Source organism: Varanus komodoensis, unplaced genomic scaffold (assembly GCF_004798865.1).
Source record: "Varanus komodoensis strain SLA01 unplaced genomic scaffold, ASM479886v1 scaffold1, whole genome shotgun sequence".
NCBI classification, from domain to species: domain Eukaryota; kingdom Metazoa; phylum Chordata; class Lepidosauria; order Squamata; family Varanidae; genus Varanus; species Varanus komodoensis.
Genome location: NW_025335268.1, coordinates 116278120 through 116295776, shown reverse-complemented (window position 1 = coordinate 116295776; position 17657 = coordinate 116278120). Strand labels below are relative to the sequence as shown.

Genomic DNA, 17657 nt, shown 5'->3' with positions numbered 1-17657 from the left:
TGCAGTGTTTTTGTTTTTCACCCAAGAGCAGCATGGGCTAATAATGATCTGTAAATGGACAATACATGATTTGATGGACAATACATATGCATTTGGCGAGGACAGGTACAAATAATGCATGCAAAATAAGTGGCAACTGTCATACTTTATGTGGGGATGTCATTAAGCCTATTGGATCTCAGGCTTCTGCTGTAAAGTGGAGAATTACTTTTGGCATCTCTAAGGAGGCAGAACTCACAAGACAGATGATGGTGGGGCGGCATGGTGCTGGCTGCCTGTCAGGTTCCGCTCAAGAATTCTGCTGCCTGAGGCAAAGCAGCAAATGATGCCCTACTTCCCAAGTCAAGGGGCATAGATTCCAAGATATTTTAGCACCTGAGGCACAAAATCCCAAAGGCCTCTTATCCTTACAAACAGTAAAATACAATAATAGCAAATTAAGTAACTAACAATTTTCTGCCCTTTCATGACACCCAAAATCAGCTGCCCGAGGCAGCTGCCTCACTCTGCCTAATAATAGGGCTGGACTAGCTGCCTGTAGCACTATGAGGATGAGGATGATTTTTAAAACAGAAAAATGCAGGGGTTTTAGAAGAGCTTTAGAGACAGTATTCTCCTGTTAATAACTGAGAAATCAAAGTCTTCTTTTCCAAGTTCTGCTTCTTTTAACTTTCACAGTTTAGCCTGCTGTTTCTAATAAATAATTCCAGTAAAACTTAGATCTAAACATGGAAATATATTTATATATAGGGCCAAAAGAGGGGAGAGAGAGAGAGAGAGAGAGAGAGAGAGAGAGAGAGAGAGAGAGAGAGCGCCCTACAAGAATTGAGAGGGGCTTCCAACTTGTCAAACTAAAAAGGGCCCCCAGAGATTTTTCTATGCCCATATAAAGCCGAAAAAGGACTCATTTACAGTAAAAACCTACTAGGAAGCTCAGCCAAAAAATTACAATAACACTTTCTTTCTAGGCCAGTATCACAGGGACTTGGCAGCCACTTGGGCTTCTGGCCTGGAGTAATACATACAATCTATGCTTATATCCTTTCCAGTGCTTGAAGCAGCACCATGTCTCCTGGTGCACCCAGTCCACTAAGAATAGGAAGAATGTGAACTGGAATTTGGACAGGGCTCTAAATAATTTCCAGTCTTCTTCTGTAATTTATTTCAAGACCATAACCTTCTGGCTGTCTCCAGCACAACAAGACTGACACTCAGCTAGTCACTGGCTACTGCTGCCTATGAATGCTCATGCACTTCAGCAAACTGCCCAGAATATATACAGGCATGCTGAGTTACACTCTCGAGCCAACAAATGTACAGCTCAACAGCACAGAAACCTCATACACTAAGTAACTTCTGATGTTTTGCCATTTATCTATTCTGTGTAGAATAGGAATTCTTCCAATCTTGAATGGAACTAGAACCAGAGAGATGCCTAACCTCTACCTTGTTATTTTCCCTTTTGCCCTTTAATTCTTTAAAGGGCATGAATGATGTAACCAATTGTAATTGAATCAACTCAGGAAAGTATGGAAGAAATCTAAATAATGGGTAAATGTGCAACCCAGTTTTCCAAGGCCAACTCCTTTGTTCTTGCAGCATATGTAAAAAGTCCTCTAATCCACACCTGGAGGGTATCTTGCAAAGTCAGAATATTTGGCACATTTTTAAACAACACTAGTAGCAGTGTCCAGTATACTAGCAAATGCTGTTATTCCTGATGGTGAAGGACAGGCAAGAGAATGCTGTTCCTCCTGCTGCAGGCAGAGAAAATGTGGGAGGGGGATTGTTGACTAGAAAAATGACTAGAGGAGAAAGGTTGATGCAAAGCCTCACTCATCTTTGTGTGTGTCTTGGAAGAAAGTTACGTGAGATTCCATGCCACATTCACTTTGGACCCTAAGGCAAGATCCTCTATGTATGAACTGACAATCACACTTCACATATTAAACCATCTGCAGTCTTCCCATGTTTTTTCTACCACTTCTTCCATCTTGTTTTCTTCACACACACAAGAGAGAGAGGGAGGGAGGGAGGGGGGAGGGGAGAGAGAGAGAGAGAGACCGACCGACAGACCGACCTATTAAATAGGAAAATCTAAATAGCTTCACAGTGGCTTTGGGTAATTAGTGTTAAAAGCAGCCATCTGGAAGCACCCACACAAAACTACAAATCACAGTGAAATGAAATCAAATGCTTCTAGGGCCTGAATGAGGGTGGAGTTGTAGAACAGCTAACAACACATGTTAGACACAGACAGCAAAGAGTAAAGGGAAAAAATAGGATGCAAGGCTTTGGGGTTTAGGTGTGGATTGGTCTGGACTGCACAAACCAAGTGCACAAATTGCCAGCTCCACAAACTTTCTAGCATCCTCCAGAGGGGAAGAAGGTTGGGAAATCTGGTCAGAAGCTGCTTGTTACAGCCCCTAATATATAACAGACAACTTAAAAAAGAGTAGAGAATTCCCTGAAACAGCTTCTGCTATATCCCTCCAGCATTCCTTCCAAAAGGATCTTCCCTCACACTGTTTTACAACCAAGTACCTTTAGATTTCAAGGTGCTTTGAATAACTCCAAAACTGGAATATTCCCCCTGGAATCATGCCAGGTCTCAAGGCGTTTTCACAGACCTAATCTTTACTTTAGCCAGAAACACTATGAAACAATGGAGTGTTGTTGGACTGATTTCAATTAGTTGTGCTGATCTATATGCAAGTGATGGATGCTCAAACCCCTCACCTGGGTCAGGCACACTCATTCAAATCAACATAGCCACATTCTCAAAAAATAGTATGTAAAATGGTAAAGCCAGTATCAGACTGCATCCACTCTGGGGGGAAAAAAAGCATTGAGTCAGATGCCTCAGGTCATGCGATCAGGCCTATTTCCCAAGAATTCCTGAAAATGCTGAGTAAGGAAAATTCTGGAATGTGGATTCTTTAAAATATGGTCAATAGCAAAGAATGGGCATTTACCTTGAGCTGTGTGGATTAATTCACTATATATTGCTGGGTGAATCACAGGGCAAGGGAGCTCCTGAAGGTAGCACCTGAGCATTTCAGCTAATGTCTGTCCATCAAATGAGTCTAATTCAATCGATGACAGGTCTGAAAGGCAAAAAGAAGAAGAGGTTATCCTCCAAAGCTCCAGAAGCTCTTCTAATCTGGGGTAGGGAATCAAACTCTTCCTTCAGGAAAAACAATTACTTGTATTGAAGAAACCTGCTCTAGAAGAAGGATTACATATCCTTGAGTTGGAGAACAGGTTTTATTAAATCATACACCAAGTGCACCTTTTCTGATGTATTTATCCTGACGATAAGTGTCTGCACCAGGCTGCTTCTTGGGTGCAAATAATCTAGCAGACAAGAGTACTGAAAGATGTGGAGGCCTTCCAGCAGCCTGAGACAAGATCCCAAAGCATTCTAACATTCCGCTAATTCACAAAAATCAGCTGTAATGAATCCATTCTTCCCCTTCCATTTCTCAAAATATATTTGAACAAAGAATATACCAAGCATGGCTAGGCAGCTATAGACACTAGCATTTATATATCTGTTCCAGGATGACCCCGTCTCTTGCTAGAGAGGTACTACAGAACCTAGAACAAGGGTCATCAAGCTTGGGCCTGTGAGCACTTCTGGCAATTTGAAGAAATGTGGTGGACACCACCACAAAGTGCCTAATCAGTGGATTGCTCCTCTGGCATCGATTGTTGCATTAATAGAATGTAAGCTGTGTCTTATTCAGCAAAAACATTGGTTTTGTGTCTACTGGATCCTGCAATGTCCCTTTAATAAGGGATTGTCCAATTCAGCTAATGGTGGGTGGTGCAATACAGCTGATACTACTTTTAAGCATATGCTCTGGCAATGTGTAGTAGTTGTTTCTTTTGGGGAGAAGCTTGTTTCAAAAAAAAATTTGTATTGGAAGAGTCCTTAATATTCATCAATGTACACATTTTTAAATCTTTACCTGCTTCATGGAAAATAGAGAAATGGTCTATTTGTTCTGCTTTTGCTTGAAGTCTATATATAATTACTAGAAAGTTGTATGCATTTTATTTGTATTCATTACTATGTATACATAAAAACCCATGGATATATTTTTAAGGAATAAATTAATAAATTTATAAATGTTGCAGACACCCATGGGTGCCAGATTGGGCTTCCCTTTATGAGCACCACTGAAGACATTTGGGGGTGTGAGGGTGTCCATGGGTGCTGCACTGGGAACTCCTAAACTAGAAGGCTACTGAATGGTCAGCTTGATCTCCCTCCGTGGAAATGTGTCCACCCCACCCAGCACAGAAAATGCCTCTGGTTGTAAAATAAAACATTATTTCATGTCTGGCTGGCTGGCTAACTGTGGAAAGAAGAACAAGCCAAGCTTGTCTTGGAGCCCAGGTGGATTTAATTCTCTTTCCTGGCCCAAGGGCTGGTTTCACCCATGCACTGGCCTGCTGGGCAAACATGCTAGCTTGGTTGCTAAGCAGAGTAAAGAGAGTTCTGAAACAGGATCTATTTTTCTCCATATATAAAACCTTAAGACTGAATTGCCATATTTCCTGAGTAAAGGGTTATTAAATATCAGTATTTCATAGGATTTTAGGAAGATTTGGGTGCTGGCAACTACCTCTGAGGAATACAGACAAAAGGGATGTTGCAGCCTGCCCTAGCTTGCTGGGTTGGAGGTGAAGACGTACTAGGAGAACCAGTTTTAACACAATTCTTCCCAGAACTGAAGAAAAGAACAGAAGTCTTCTGGTTGAGTTTAAAACTTTGCAACTACAAAAGTATCAATTTGCAGTATACCATAATCCACCAAAAACAAACAAACCAAAACAGACAAGAGAAATATTATGTGTGACAAGACATAATTCAGCAAAGAATGAAATAAGTCTGTTTTCATGGTTGCGCAAACGCTGTACCCAGTATGCCCAGAAACATACAGCACTTAAAATAAATGAACACATTCTTTGAAAGCTTTATTTTGAACGCTGTATTTGAAATTTTAAACAAAACCTGGAGACTAAAATACACTTAGGGTTGCCAGTTCTTCTGGGGTTCAGCCTTAGGAGTATTGAAGTTCAGTCAAACAAGTCCAAGGATGGTGCTGTTCGAGCAAGGTGTGGAGCTGAGAACGCTTGGTAGTTGTTTGCAGCAAGATCACAAGTCTCTCGCCTTCAAGCTGATCTGCACAACAAGGTTATTACCACATTCCCCATTGGTTTCATATGGATGTATTATGCTTGTGCTGGTGTCTACCTCCCACTTGTGATCAAATTGTCCTCAGGAAAAAAACTGATAGCAAGAACAGAGAACAGGTCAGGGAAAGGGGTGGCGTAAGTGAGGCAAGAAGGCTGGAAATGGGCCCCTCAGAACAAAACACCCCTTCAATTCTGCCTCCCATCCTGACATTGAGGAACAAAGCTGCCTCTTCTCAGCCATTGCATCGTTACGAATCAACATCAGCTATCAGAAAGTGTGCTGTATACCTGACTTGGTATAAAATGGAAGCACTGGGAGCTACTGAAGACGAATAATCAGACCTATTTCTGATTTCCACAGTGTTTGCCCACCCCTCACAATGAAGAGTTTAATTTTCAATAAACATTTATTCATGGTCACTTTCAGATGGTTACTGATAATTAAAAGGCTAATTATAATAGACATTCACATAAAACTAAGGAAGCCTCCTCCCATTTTTAGGTGTAGTCATTCATTAATAAAACTATTTCACACCCATCATATATTACTGAATACATGATGGGCCCATTTTCAAGATAACAAAATTTATGGAAAGCATTTTGGGGGCATATATTTAAAAGAGAGGATTACATCCACAAAAGACTGCTCCTTTTCCTTAGAGAGGAACCTATAATTTGCCTAAAAATAAGAACTGACAATTAGAAATGGCAAGGAACCACAAACCATGGGGACACCTAATTATATTCCCTGTGTCCTACATGTCACCCCTTGGAAAAGAGGTACATGTGACGCATAACTAACCCTCAAGGCCACTTGTTCTTTGGAACAGTTTGTCAAAGCTCTTGCATCTTGCATGTCAAGTGGGACTTTCATTTCTAGCAATCACTGGAGATGTTTATGGCCTTTTAGCACAATCATAAAAAATAAACATATAAGCACATCTTCTGAGCAAGGAATTTGTCTCATTGCTGGACAGAATTGGTTTCTAGTTTTACAAATGTCTAAAACTGTTCCCTGGGTTTAGCCTAAGGATATGCATTTTTCTTCCACAAGTTCGTGGTCAGCAAAACATCCTTCCTCCACACTGTGATGAACAATCAAACCTCCTCTTCTTTCTGAAACAGCCAAACAGTGATCGATCCCAAAGACTGTATTTGCATATACCTTCCTGGCTGACTCAGCGGTCTGCAAGAAAGCACTGGAGAAATCACCTGGTAGTCCATCATCAGGTCTTCCCATACTTTTTATTCCTTAGGTTGGATTTTCTCTCTTTATGTTGCAATTGTAGAAATGAACCAGTTCAAGGTTTCATTTTATTTTAAACAACAACCTAATATTTGTGAACTTCTCCTTGCTTCATTGTTCATATATATATTGGGTTTTGGGTACCAAAGTTGATTTGATTCTCTTGCCTCATTTGAAGAGGGCCCTTATCCATGCACCAGACTGCTTGACAACACACTAATCCAGTTGCTAGGAAATTTAAAGGGAGCTCTGAGAAAAGAGCATATCTTTGTCCACATATAAGGGCCACAAGCCTGTCTTCTCACTTGGACAGCCTAAGGGGTTATTTAAAAAATACATGAATGATAAATAGTACAGATAAAGGTTGTCTTGCAGGCTTCCCTGCACTGCAGGCACAGACACAGACACGCTGGTTTTTCACACCCATACTTTGCATTTGTTACTCAAGTAGCCTTAAGAGTCCTGCAAATACTCAAGAGCAGTAGTCCTCAAACTTCTTTTTCCTCCATGGATTACTTGCTGCGGTTCCCAGGTGACCACATAATAAACTTGCCCTCCTTACAAATGAAAACACAAATGCCATGCCAGGTTGGCAAGAAGGACTCTGAGGGAGAGTTTCACTGACAGGTCACTGTCAAACTGGGTGCCTTTAAAATGGGGTGGGGGGAGCTGAGCAGGACCTAGGTGGATTTGTATTGGAAAATACTTCAGAGTCCACTTTCCTGAGATCCCCCTCAAAACTCCCATTCTTAAAGGATCTTGGACAACCACTGGTCAGTTTTTCTTTAACAAGGGTGGGGTTAACTCATTTCTACACTTTCCCAACACCTAGAGAGGTGGGGAAAAGGACAGAGGTGCTCCCCTTATGGGCATTAAAGGACAGTGAAATGGAAGACATTGAGGAGTAGGGAAATCCACCCAAAACATCTTTCTCAATAGAAGATCCCTCATGGCTTGGTTTCTCTTGACTGATCAGCTTTCTTTACCTGTCACAGGAAAGCCTGGTGAGGGGAAGGTTTTCAAGCTTCTGCGGGGCACTATATTATTATTATTATTATCATCATCATCATCATCATCATCATCATCATCATTATTATCATTATTATCATTACATTTCTATGCCGCCCCTTGCCAAAGCCTCGGGGCGGCTTACAACACAATAAGATACATTCAAATACAATAGAACATAATAAATTACCTTACTTTGTATTTAAATTACTTAAATACAAAAATACAAAAATACACTGAGATACAATAATATAAAATTAAAATTAATAGAATAAAATAAGTAAATAAAGAATATAGGAGGAGAAAAGAGAAGGAAGAAGAAGTTGTCCTGGCCAGATCATATATTTTAACAATTAAAATGCTGTTTAAATAAAAAGGTCTTTACCTGGCGCCGAAAAACCAGTAACGACGGTGCCAGGCGGACCTCTTTGGGGAGTGAATTCCATAGGTTGGGTGCCATCGCAGAGAAAGTCCTCCTCCGAGTACTTACTCTCCTAATTTCTTTCATGGAGGGTTCCCGGACTATAGCAGCAGGAATCCAACTGAATAGGGCCTTAACAGAGTCTTGACAGAGTGCCTTTGTGGTAATAGAAGGGCTTTTAAAAAATGTTTTCTGTGAACATTTCTAAATACACAACAACAACAAAAACAAGGACAATATTTTTTTTAAATATTGGGCAGCCCAAGGTGTTTTGAAGATAGAGCTGGTGGCTGCCTGAGAAGGGAAGTTGGCTGTCAAGTCGGCTTTCCCAAACTCTGTGGGTGGGGGTGGGGGTGGGGCTCGGGGTGGGGTGGGGAGCTTCAGTGCGCAGAAAAATAGCCCAGTTTTGCAGCAGGAAAGAAGAGGACTTGTTCCTTCTGGGTGTCTCTGGGTAAATCACCCAGAGAAGCAAAGGGAAAGAGAGGGAAGAAATGGAGTACCCATGAATTTGATTGTCTGTTGGGTGCTCATGGCTAATTTTTGGTACCATTAACCTATTGTGATAAATTACCATGATGGGTTGTCATGACATATGAATTCATCTGCTATATCTTTGCTGATCCTACCCAAGTACTCCAAAGTTTAAAGCAGACACAGGCCATATTAAGACCTGTTGAATATACTCTTTTTTCTTTTTGCTAAAACCCCTTCCTTCATATTCCATTATGTGGAGACAAGTACAAGACAGAGGTGGTAGTGGGTAAAATGGCTGCTCATAGGGGAGGAGCCATGAGCTACACCATTGGATAATTGCATATAACTACATGACACACACAAGTCTATGAGTTTCCACAGATCAGAGTTTCTCACTGCATAATCAGTAAGGGGAAGTATTTTATTTTATTTTTCAGGTTTTACTATTCCTATTGTGAAACAATTGGAATTCAGAAACTCTTCCTAAACTACTGCAAATTATTCAGAGATCTGCCCCCCCCCCCACATCTCAGCTTCATTCAAATTTCCCTTCATTTTCAGGAGCTTCTCCAATTGGCTTTTCACATGTGCTCTACCATGCAGCTTCTCAGAGGGCTTGTAAGCCATTTCTAGAACCAAATCACCAGAGATGACAGACATCATTTACTGACCTTGAAAGGCTTTCTTTATTATAAGGCAGGATTCTTTTTCTATAGGATAGTCATATATGCAGATCCTACTTAAGTTATATGACTTGCTGTATAGATGGAACATACTTTATTTTGGTTCTTTTGTTTTTTCAGAGAATAAGCCTTAGCAGATTTGCTGCTGCAAAGTTTATAAAATGACACTATTGGCGGCTGAAGTAGGGTACAAGCCATCAATACTGAATGCTCCTGCCCAACATTTCACTTCTCTGGTGGTAATCTGCAGAACTGCTTTCATTCTAGAACTCATTTGTCACCCCCACAAATCAAATCAAATGTATTGCATATGTACAAACTGGTTACACAGAGTTTACAAATATGCACTCACTCATTAAACACTTTGGTTCCTTCTCAGCAGGGGCATAATAAATGTCTGTGGGCATCCTTTGAGGCCTTGGATATGACTTTGGAAAATGGAATTTTGATGTCCTGTAATGACAGGAATGAGCCTTGTTTCTTTTTTACCAAGTGGGAGCCAAGTTTGCTTTTCACTAGAATTTTAATTTCCTTCTCTCATTACTGTTTGCATGAATTCCCCCAAATAAACTTATTTTCTGTTCTCCGCGTTTCTGTACCTATAGATTTAAGATCTTCTGTGCCCACCCAAGCTTAAATGCTGTGTTGTGCTTATCCTAATGGCAACCAGATTATTTGTTGGGTTTTTTAATAAGAGAACTGAGGTCCTTCCAAGTGCTTAAAGGACAGCTAGACAAGTATTCATTTTTAAATAAGATGCTAGTGTAACTAGGCTCAATTCAGAGGATCTTTGCTACACAACTGCCAAAAAAAAAGTGGGGGAGAGAAGGGTTTCTGATAAGGCAGTCTCCAGAACTATTATAGCAGTGGCTAATCATTCATTAGGTCCCCAACAATACACAATGGATGCTTGGCCATGCACATGGTAGGCATGTCATAAGCAGAGCTGGCTGGAGCCGAGGGTCAGACTAGATGGCCCAGGAGATCCCTTTTGACTCATTCTGTTTCTGTTTCCATGAAACTCAGATGCTGCAACGTTTTGTACAGCAAACACAATAGTAACAAACATGCTGTCATAGGGCAGCATTGCCTTTGGGTACTTGAAGAATGGGGTATCCCTATGAAAAATGTATTAGCGTGCAGTGAAACTCATGAGAGGTATACTTCAAATGGAAAACTCACTGTGCATTTATTGTGCAAAAGATCAATCAGTTCACAGCAAGATATCCATAGGATGACATGCAGGATTCAGTTTGCTCTTTACTGAAATGTGGGCCCCCAGTGGGTCAGAGCAAAGGAACCTTATTCAAGCACAAAGGATTTCTATATCCAGGAATCAATTGTTATTTTTGTTCCACATTGGAAAGCTACATGTACCTGGGTTTTTGCCCTTCCTGCATAAATTTCATAAATGACATGATACAGTTTCAATCACCAGCAAAGACTGAGGAGGAAGGAAGGCTATTTGACCAACACAGTCTCTCAGCCTTCTTCTGAGAAACCGTGATTGACTGTGAGTAGATTCAGAAGAACAGGTTGGGAGCCTGCCTTTGGTCAATGGATGCTGCTCTCAAATGCCAGATTGGTGCACATTTGATAATAGATGAGGTTTCTGCCCTGTATAACTGAGACCTGGGTGGATGAAGGGGGGGGGGGGGGGAGTTAGTCTCTCCCAGCTCTGCCTACCAGGGTACTTGGTGCAGCATCAAGAAGGACTGGAGGGGCAGGATGGAATGCTGCCATGGCCTACAGGAATTCTCTCTCTTTCTCCAGGCTCCCTGTCTTCCTCATCTAAAGTGTTTGTACCCCGCAACCCAGTAGTCTTCCAGCCTGAGTTGACAGAAATTGTCTCAGCCTCAATGCTGAGATCTCCCAGGCTGCTGGTCCTGGGGGATGTTAACATTCATGCAGAGGACACCTTAAGGGCACAGGATTTTATGGACTTCAAGACAACCATGGGACTGTCCTAAAATGGATCTCTTGGTGGCTTTCAAAGCCATTGACCATGGTAGCCTTCCGGGAAACTGTTTGAGCTGGGACACTGTGTGGGACACTGCATTGTAGTGGTTCCACTCCTACTTGGACAGCCAATTCCAGAAGGTGCTTCTAGGGGTATATTGCTCTGCCGCTTGGATCCTTCAGTATGGGGTTCCTCAGGGGTCAGTTTTGTCTCCCATTTTATTTAATATCTAAATGAAACTGCTAAGTGGGGTCATCTAGAGTTTTGGAGTGCATTGCCATCGGTATGCTGATGATATACAACTCTATTTCTCCTGACTGTGACAATAGACTGGATGAAGGCCAAGAAACTGAGGCTCAGTCCAAACAAGACTGGGATGCCCTTAGTGAGTGGTTCTTCTGACCAGATGAGGTAATTCAACATGTTTTAGATGGGGTTGCACTCCCCTTGAAAGTGTAGGTGCATAGCTTGGGTGTTCCTTGGGCCATCTTTGCAACTTGAGGCCCAGGTGACTTCAGTGACTCAGTGTGTCTTCTCACAGCTTCAGCTGCTGGTTTAGCTGTGTCTCTATCTGGGCAGGGATAACCTGGTATCAGTAATCTACATTCTAATAATATCTAAATTAGATTACTGCAATGCACTCTATGTGAGGCTGCTCTTGAAGACTTTTCAGGAGCTGCAGCTTGCGCAAAATGTGGCAGCCAGATAAATAACAGGAACCACATGGTCAGAATGTATAGCACCAATTCTGTCCCACTTCCAATGGATACTTATATGCTTTTAAGTCTAATTCAAGCTGCTGGTTTTAACTTATAAAAACCTACATGGTTTGGGACCACAAAAGCTGAAGGGTTCTCCCAAATATAATCTACCTGTACACTACGATCAGGATCTGAGGCCTGCCTCCAATTGCCACCTCTAAGGGAGGTTCAACAAGAAGCGTCTTTTCAGTAGTGGCCCCCAGTTATGGAACAAGCTCCCCACTGAGCACCAACTTTAATTCTGGCACCAGGTTAAAATTGTCCTCTACCATAGGGCGCTTAACTACTGGGGCATTGCTAGTTGTTTAAACAGGTCTTATGACTGAATTTGTATAAGCTATTGTAACTTTTTATATTTGTTTTGAATTTAGCTTTAAATGTCTGTATGGTAATCTTTTAATGGAGTTTTTCATGCTGTTTGTATTTTATATTATATGAATTGCTGTAAACATCCAGAGAGCTTTGGATATTGGGTGGTGTATAAATTAAACAAATAAACAACATGCGTAGAGGTGACAGCAGGCATCCTTAGATGGGGTGGACACAGTATGTACATCTGTGTATGTTTGCTTTGAAGACTTCGCTGTATCAAACTAAGAGCTGTTTCAACCCATGCAAAGCAAGGTCTGCTTGCTAGTAAATAAATAAACTGACTCTGTTGGTCACTAAGTATATGTCAAGTAGCCGTAGTCATGGCAACTCTAGCTAAAGTTGAAGCACAGGGGAGACAGCATAATAACCCATGATAGGCTCTCAAGTAAACAAGAGGGGCCTTCAAAAAGTGTCAGACAAAGACATGGCTTCGCCTCATGTACACACAGAGTCTCCCATCATGCTACCGTTCTGGTCCTTCTGCCAGGGGTGGCCTGTACACACTATGCTTTCTGCTTTGTTGTTTTACACCAGTTCTCAGACTTCTGCATGTTGCTTCTGGGAAAGCAGCAAAAAACCCAAGCCACATCACTGAAACTGTACCATACTTGGCCAGGGCAAACAGCATCCCTGACATGACTCTGCTACCAGTTTTCTCACGGGTCATGAAGCACATAAAACCTGCCAAGGGTTGATTATTTCCCACGGGCTTTGCAATAAGGTTCGTGGTCACTCTTGTGGTAACTCCTGTGGTAACTCTTGACTATAAGATAAGCCTCCAACTGCTGGGTTAGAGGCTTCATTTATGGAGAATTGGTGTGGGATGTTTCTCTGCTCCTTTCTTTTTGTTCAGCAAGCAATGCATTACTGTACACTGAACTGAAAGGGAAGAAAACTTGTATAGGCAGTTGGAAATAAGCAACCTGCTACATTTTTTCCCTTCCATGTCAACACATTTAACCAACTATCTTTTAGAATGGAACACTCATGCGGTCCAAATTTTACTTTGGCTAACCATGATGGACACGGGCAGATTACTTCCACAACCAGAAGACTCCATTTGCATGGCCATGGATGTACTCCTGTCCTCAGCCTTCCTCTTCCCTCAGCACTTACGTGTACTTTCCAATGCAGGTGATCCAGCTTGCTAGACTATAACTGAATAGGCAGCCTCAAGGAAATGGATGGTCTCCCTTCTAAGTATTTCCAGGCCCAGCCAAAGAGATAAGCAGGAAGGACTGGAGCCAATGCTAACTCAAACCATTAATTCACTCCCCTTTTGCGAGAATAAGGGTTAGGGTTAGGGCCTATGACTGGAAAAAGATACAATGCTACAACCTGATTTCCAAAAACGAGTTTACAAGGGTTTGCTTGCTTGCTTGTTTTGGAAAAAACCACTTGCCCTTCTTTACAAAATACCTCTAAGAACTAGAAATATGTTGAGCTCATATGCATGGCACTTTCATTAGTGCAATTCTTTATTAACTCTTTGGATACTGCCATCTACTTGTGAATGTTAAGATGTCACATACTTGACATCATTTAACAAAGTTGCAGATGAACATATGGATGCTTTTGTTTTCAGTTCATCTGTAACTTCTGGTCTTCATTTCTGTCTGTAAAAGATTCAAGTATTACATTCTGTTTTTGTCATCAGAATATATACCCTAGTTAATACTGCTATTCCAGGGGCTTCTATGTGCAGGCTTGTCAATCAGTTTTTTAGACTGTTCCACTCTCTTAGATCAGGTGCTCCTAAGGCTTTTTATACTTTGTTCTGCCACAAAAATGGCTTTCTGGACAAAATGGTATCTCAGGGCAGGCTGGTTTGGGCAAGCAATACAAACCCTTTCAGTTTGTCTTTCCAAGTAACCTGATGCTCAAAGTAAGAATGCTAATACAGAAGCTGGATTCATTTCCTCATTCTACCCTTATAACAATACTGTGTGGCTGAAAATGATGGGATTCACACATGCATGAATGGTTTTTATTCAACCATGGTGGACCTATTAACCATCCTTGCATGTGCTGGGCACTTACCATTCAGTCCCCCTAATTACTCTCAGTGGGTGCAGTTTGTCATTATGTGCAAATGCAGCGAGGGTGGCTGACTGCAGTGGCTAAGAAACCACCCCAGCAGCCCTGCAACACAGCATGGCTTCAGGGAAGCTTGTAAACCATCCAAGACATCCAGTATTACTGGGTTTACACATAACAACAAGCTACCCAGTGAAGATAAGTGTGGAAATCCTGGGGCTGGCACATGTGAAGTTGGTTAGCAAGCTACCATGGCTTATTAATCACCCTGGTCACTGAATGACCCAAAGTTACTCAGTGAGCTTTACGGCATCAGTATTCCTCCACCAATATCTGCCGAGTCCCAGTCTGCTTTCTAACTGTTACATTACTCTGGTCTTCTGTTTTGGTGAGGTAGTTTGGGTTTTCAGAATCTTGGTTTGTAGAATGCAGTTTCAAACTACAATCAAATTCAAGAAATGCAAGCCAATTAATAATAATGTTAGGATGTAATATTATGGAGATCCCCCTAACTCACAGCTAATGCAGTTTTTTCCTACACTGGGTGTGCGTGGGGGGATGGGCAGTCCAACTCAGAATCTCGGCTCTGATGTCAGACCTGTTTTCCAATGTCAGAGTTGTTCTTCAGAGTAGGAGCTGGGCCTCAAAAAACAAAACAAAACAAACAATAAACACCAAAAAACAACACACACACACAACCAAAACAAAAAACCTATGACTTTCTAGACATTATCTAGCAGATCATACAATTGTGCTGTTAATTGATTAGCCTATCAATTATGTTAGCTGGATTCTGCTTACAGGTAAAAACAATATTGCTAAGGCCAAAAAATACACTAAAACATACTTTTAGATCTTGCACGTGCATTGAAGCTCACATCCTTGTAAAAGATACATTCCCTCCTATGTGAAAGGGGGAAGGTCTTTTTTAAGATGGTACTTGCCATCTGCCACTTTTATAAATAAATGTATTAACAATAACTTTAACATCCTGCTACCTGATAATCGGGGATAATTTTGGTTGATTAAATGTTTTAATAGATTAAACAATTATAGTTGCAATTGTATACACACTTATCTGGAGCTAAGCCCCATTTAACTCAGTTGGACTTATTTCTGAGTGGACAAGTATAGGAACGTAGTATAAAAGTTGCAGCCTTATTTGTACATTTTTGCCTCTTCCATCTTCCCTTCAGCCACTTTAAGACTAACCACAGCTTTTTAATTTGCTCCAGCTCTTCTTCCCATAGTGGCTAAGTTGAATTGTTCTCACCTCATCCAGACACAATTCCATATATCGCTCTGAGGCTTTGGCACTATAGAAACAAAGCAAGGCCTAAGGAATTGATTTGTACATGTTAAAATGTGGTGTTACAAGAATGGCAGGAGTTGCCAGTTTGCATCCCTTTTGACTGCTTCTCAAAAAGGAAATATGCTCACTTTAGCCAGTGAGGTACCTTTATGCCCCACTGATTTCAGTGCCTCAACTAATGTATGTGCTTCATTCTCAGTCATTAAAATAACCAGAACTTTAAAGTGCTTAAACTTGGGCTTGGATCTGGATTATATCCAAAATGTTTAACAAATCCAAGGCTTCGTGGATCTAGGGTGACCAGATGGTTCTAATGATCCAGCTCACAATATGTGGGACCAACAATGAGATGAGATGATGTGATCAGTGCTGAAGTGCAGGTACTCATTATGACTGTCCCTACAGCTGTGCCCTCAAGGGCAGTCTAGATCAACACCACATACTCCATATCAACAAAGCAGTTCTAGCAGTTTTCAACTCCACTAGGAGCCAGTATTTTGTAAAGCAAATGGGTCTGATCTGCCCATTCAAGACTAAGGCAACACAAAAAAGATCAAGACAATATATTGTCCCTGGCAAAATTATCCACCCCCTGACCCTAGCAACCGTGAGAAGTGCAGCTAAACTCAAGGGGAAAGCAGGTGGCAGATGACATCTCCATCCCTGCTAATCAGGAAGTGTTAGTGCTGCATCAATATGAATCTTGCCTCCACTATGTCACTGTGTGGTGGGGTTTGCTACTGTGTATTATAAAGAATAGACAGCCATAACCAAACCTGGATCCTGGCACATGCAGCTCTATAATATACACATGGTTGGAAACTCAAATTTGCTGCATGCACACACCATGGATGTTCACATAAATGATTCACAGGCACATAGTAAAATATAAAGGTATGGGGCATCTCATCTTGTAGAACAGAGGTGCTGAACCCAGGACCATCGGCCAAATTTGACCCACCTGATTTCCCAATTCAGCTCTCTGAGGTTCTATCAACGGCCACTCACTACCCCTTCACTGACCACTCATCAATTGGTGGTTCCTTGCTTTCGCTCTGCTTCCCACCCCCATACTCTAAAACTCTGAAATGTTTCTCCTCAGGGTGAGTTGTTGGCAATAGGAAGTTTTATGCTAAAGCACAGAATTTTTTTTAGCATTTTAGCCCCATTCCTGTTCCCTTGATCCCACCCACCACTGGAATGCCCCCAAGACCTTCTTTGGTCCTGATTTTGTCCCTCAGGCAGAAAGAAGTTTGATGCCCCTGAAGTAGAAGATCCAGATGCTAGTGGATCGAAACTGGTTTTTCTGGTTTCAGCATACTTCTTATATTTGAGAGTACGCTGAAGAACAAAAGTCACAGCTCCTTCTTGTGCCTTAGTTGCTCTGGCAACTTTACAAAAGCTCTTATCTCCTATTGTTAGCATGATGCACTCCCTGTTGGTCTGAACCACTGTTTTTGGATTTAAATATTTGATTTAGAGTCCTTCCTTTCTTTCTCCTTTAGCCAAAAATTTTAGAAAACAAGTCCTGTTATTTTTCTATTCATCCTCTTTCTTGCACATCCCTCTTGTGGGAGTCTGGAGAAGGGGGGCACCTTTAATTATGGGATCTCTATTTTTCTTTGTCTCTGGACAAGAGTGGGAGGAAGAAGAAATGTTGCCTTTCTTTGCTTTGCACAGTAATTTTGACCAGGCCTCCTGATGCGGAAATAATGAGTGGCAATTATTTATCTTCCTCCCCTAGGTAGTCATTTTGTTCATAATTTTCCATTTTCTCACCTGAATTTACACTTGAAATAATTACCACAGATTGTCTAAAACAACTGTGGTTCACTGATCATCAGGTTACAGATGATAGAACTTACCTTATGCCAAATAATCTCTCAACATCCCAGCAGAAATATCAGCTGTACAAAGGACTTTTACTTTTAGAGATGTAAAAATCAGCAAAGTTCAAACTCGAGAAAATTCTCTGAATTCCATCCTGAAGCTTGTCCTTGTTGACACTATATAAGACTACAAAGTTTGTTTGTTTTGCCTTAAAATCTGTCTGCATTTTTCCAAGTGTACGCAGTATTTGTGCACCTTTAAAATACATGCACCTTTAAAATATATGCATTCTTCTCCCACTGAATGAAACACACTTGTGCATGTTTTTCAAAAATGTATTTTTTG

General features: G+C 41.3%; 1 protein-coding gene across 1 annotated transcript in view; it reads right to left on the bottom strand.

Moving 5' to 3' along the window:
* LOC123029053 (phosphatidylinositol 3-kinase regulatory subunit alpha-like) overlaps positions 1-17657 on the bottom strand; it is a 116395-nt gene that overhangs the window by 22021 nt on the left and 76717 nt on the right. Inside the window, exon 5 of the mRNA XM_044441537.1 lies at positions 2976-3107. Coding sequence (XP_044297472.1) covers positions 2976-3107 — 132 coding nt within the window. The remainder of the gene's footprint in view (positions 1-2975; positions 3108-17657) is intronic.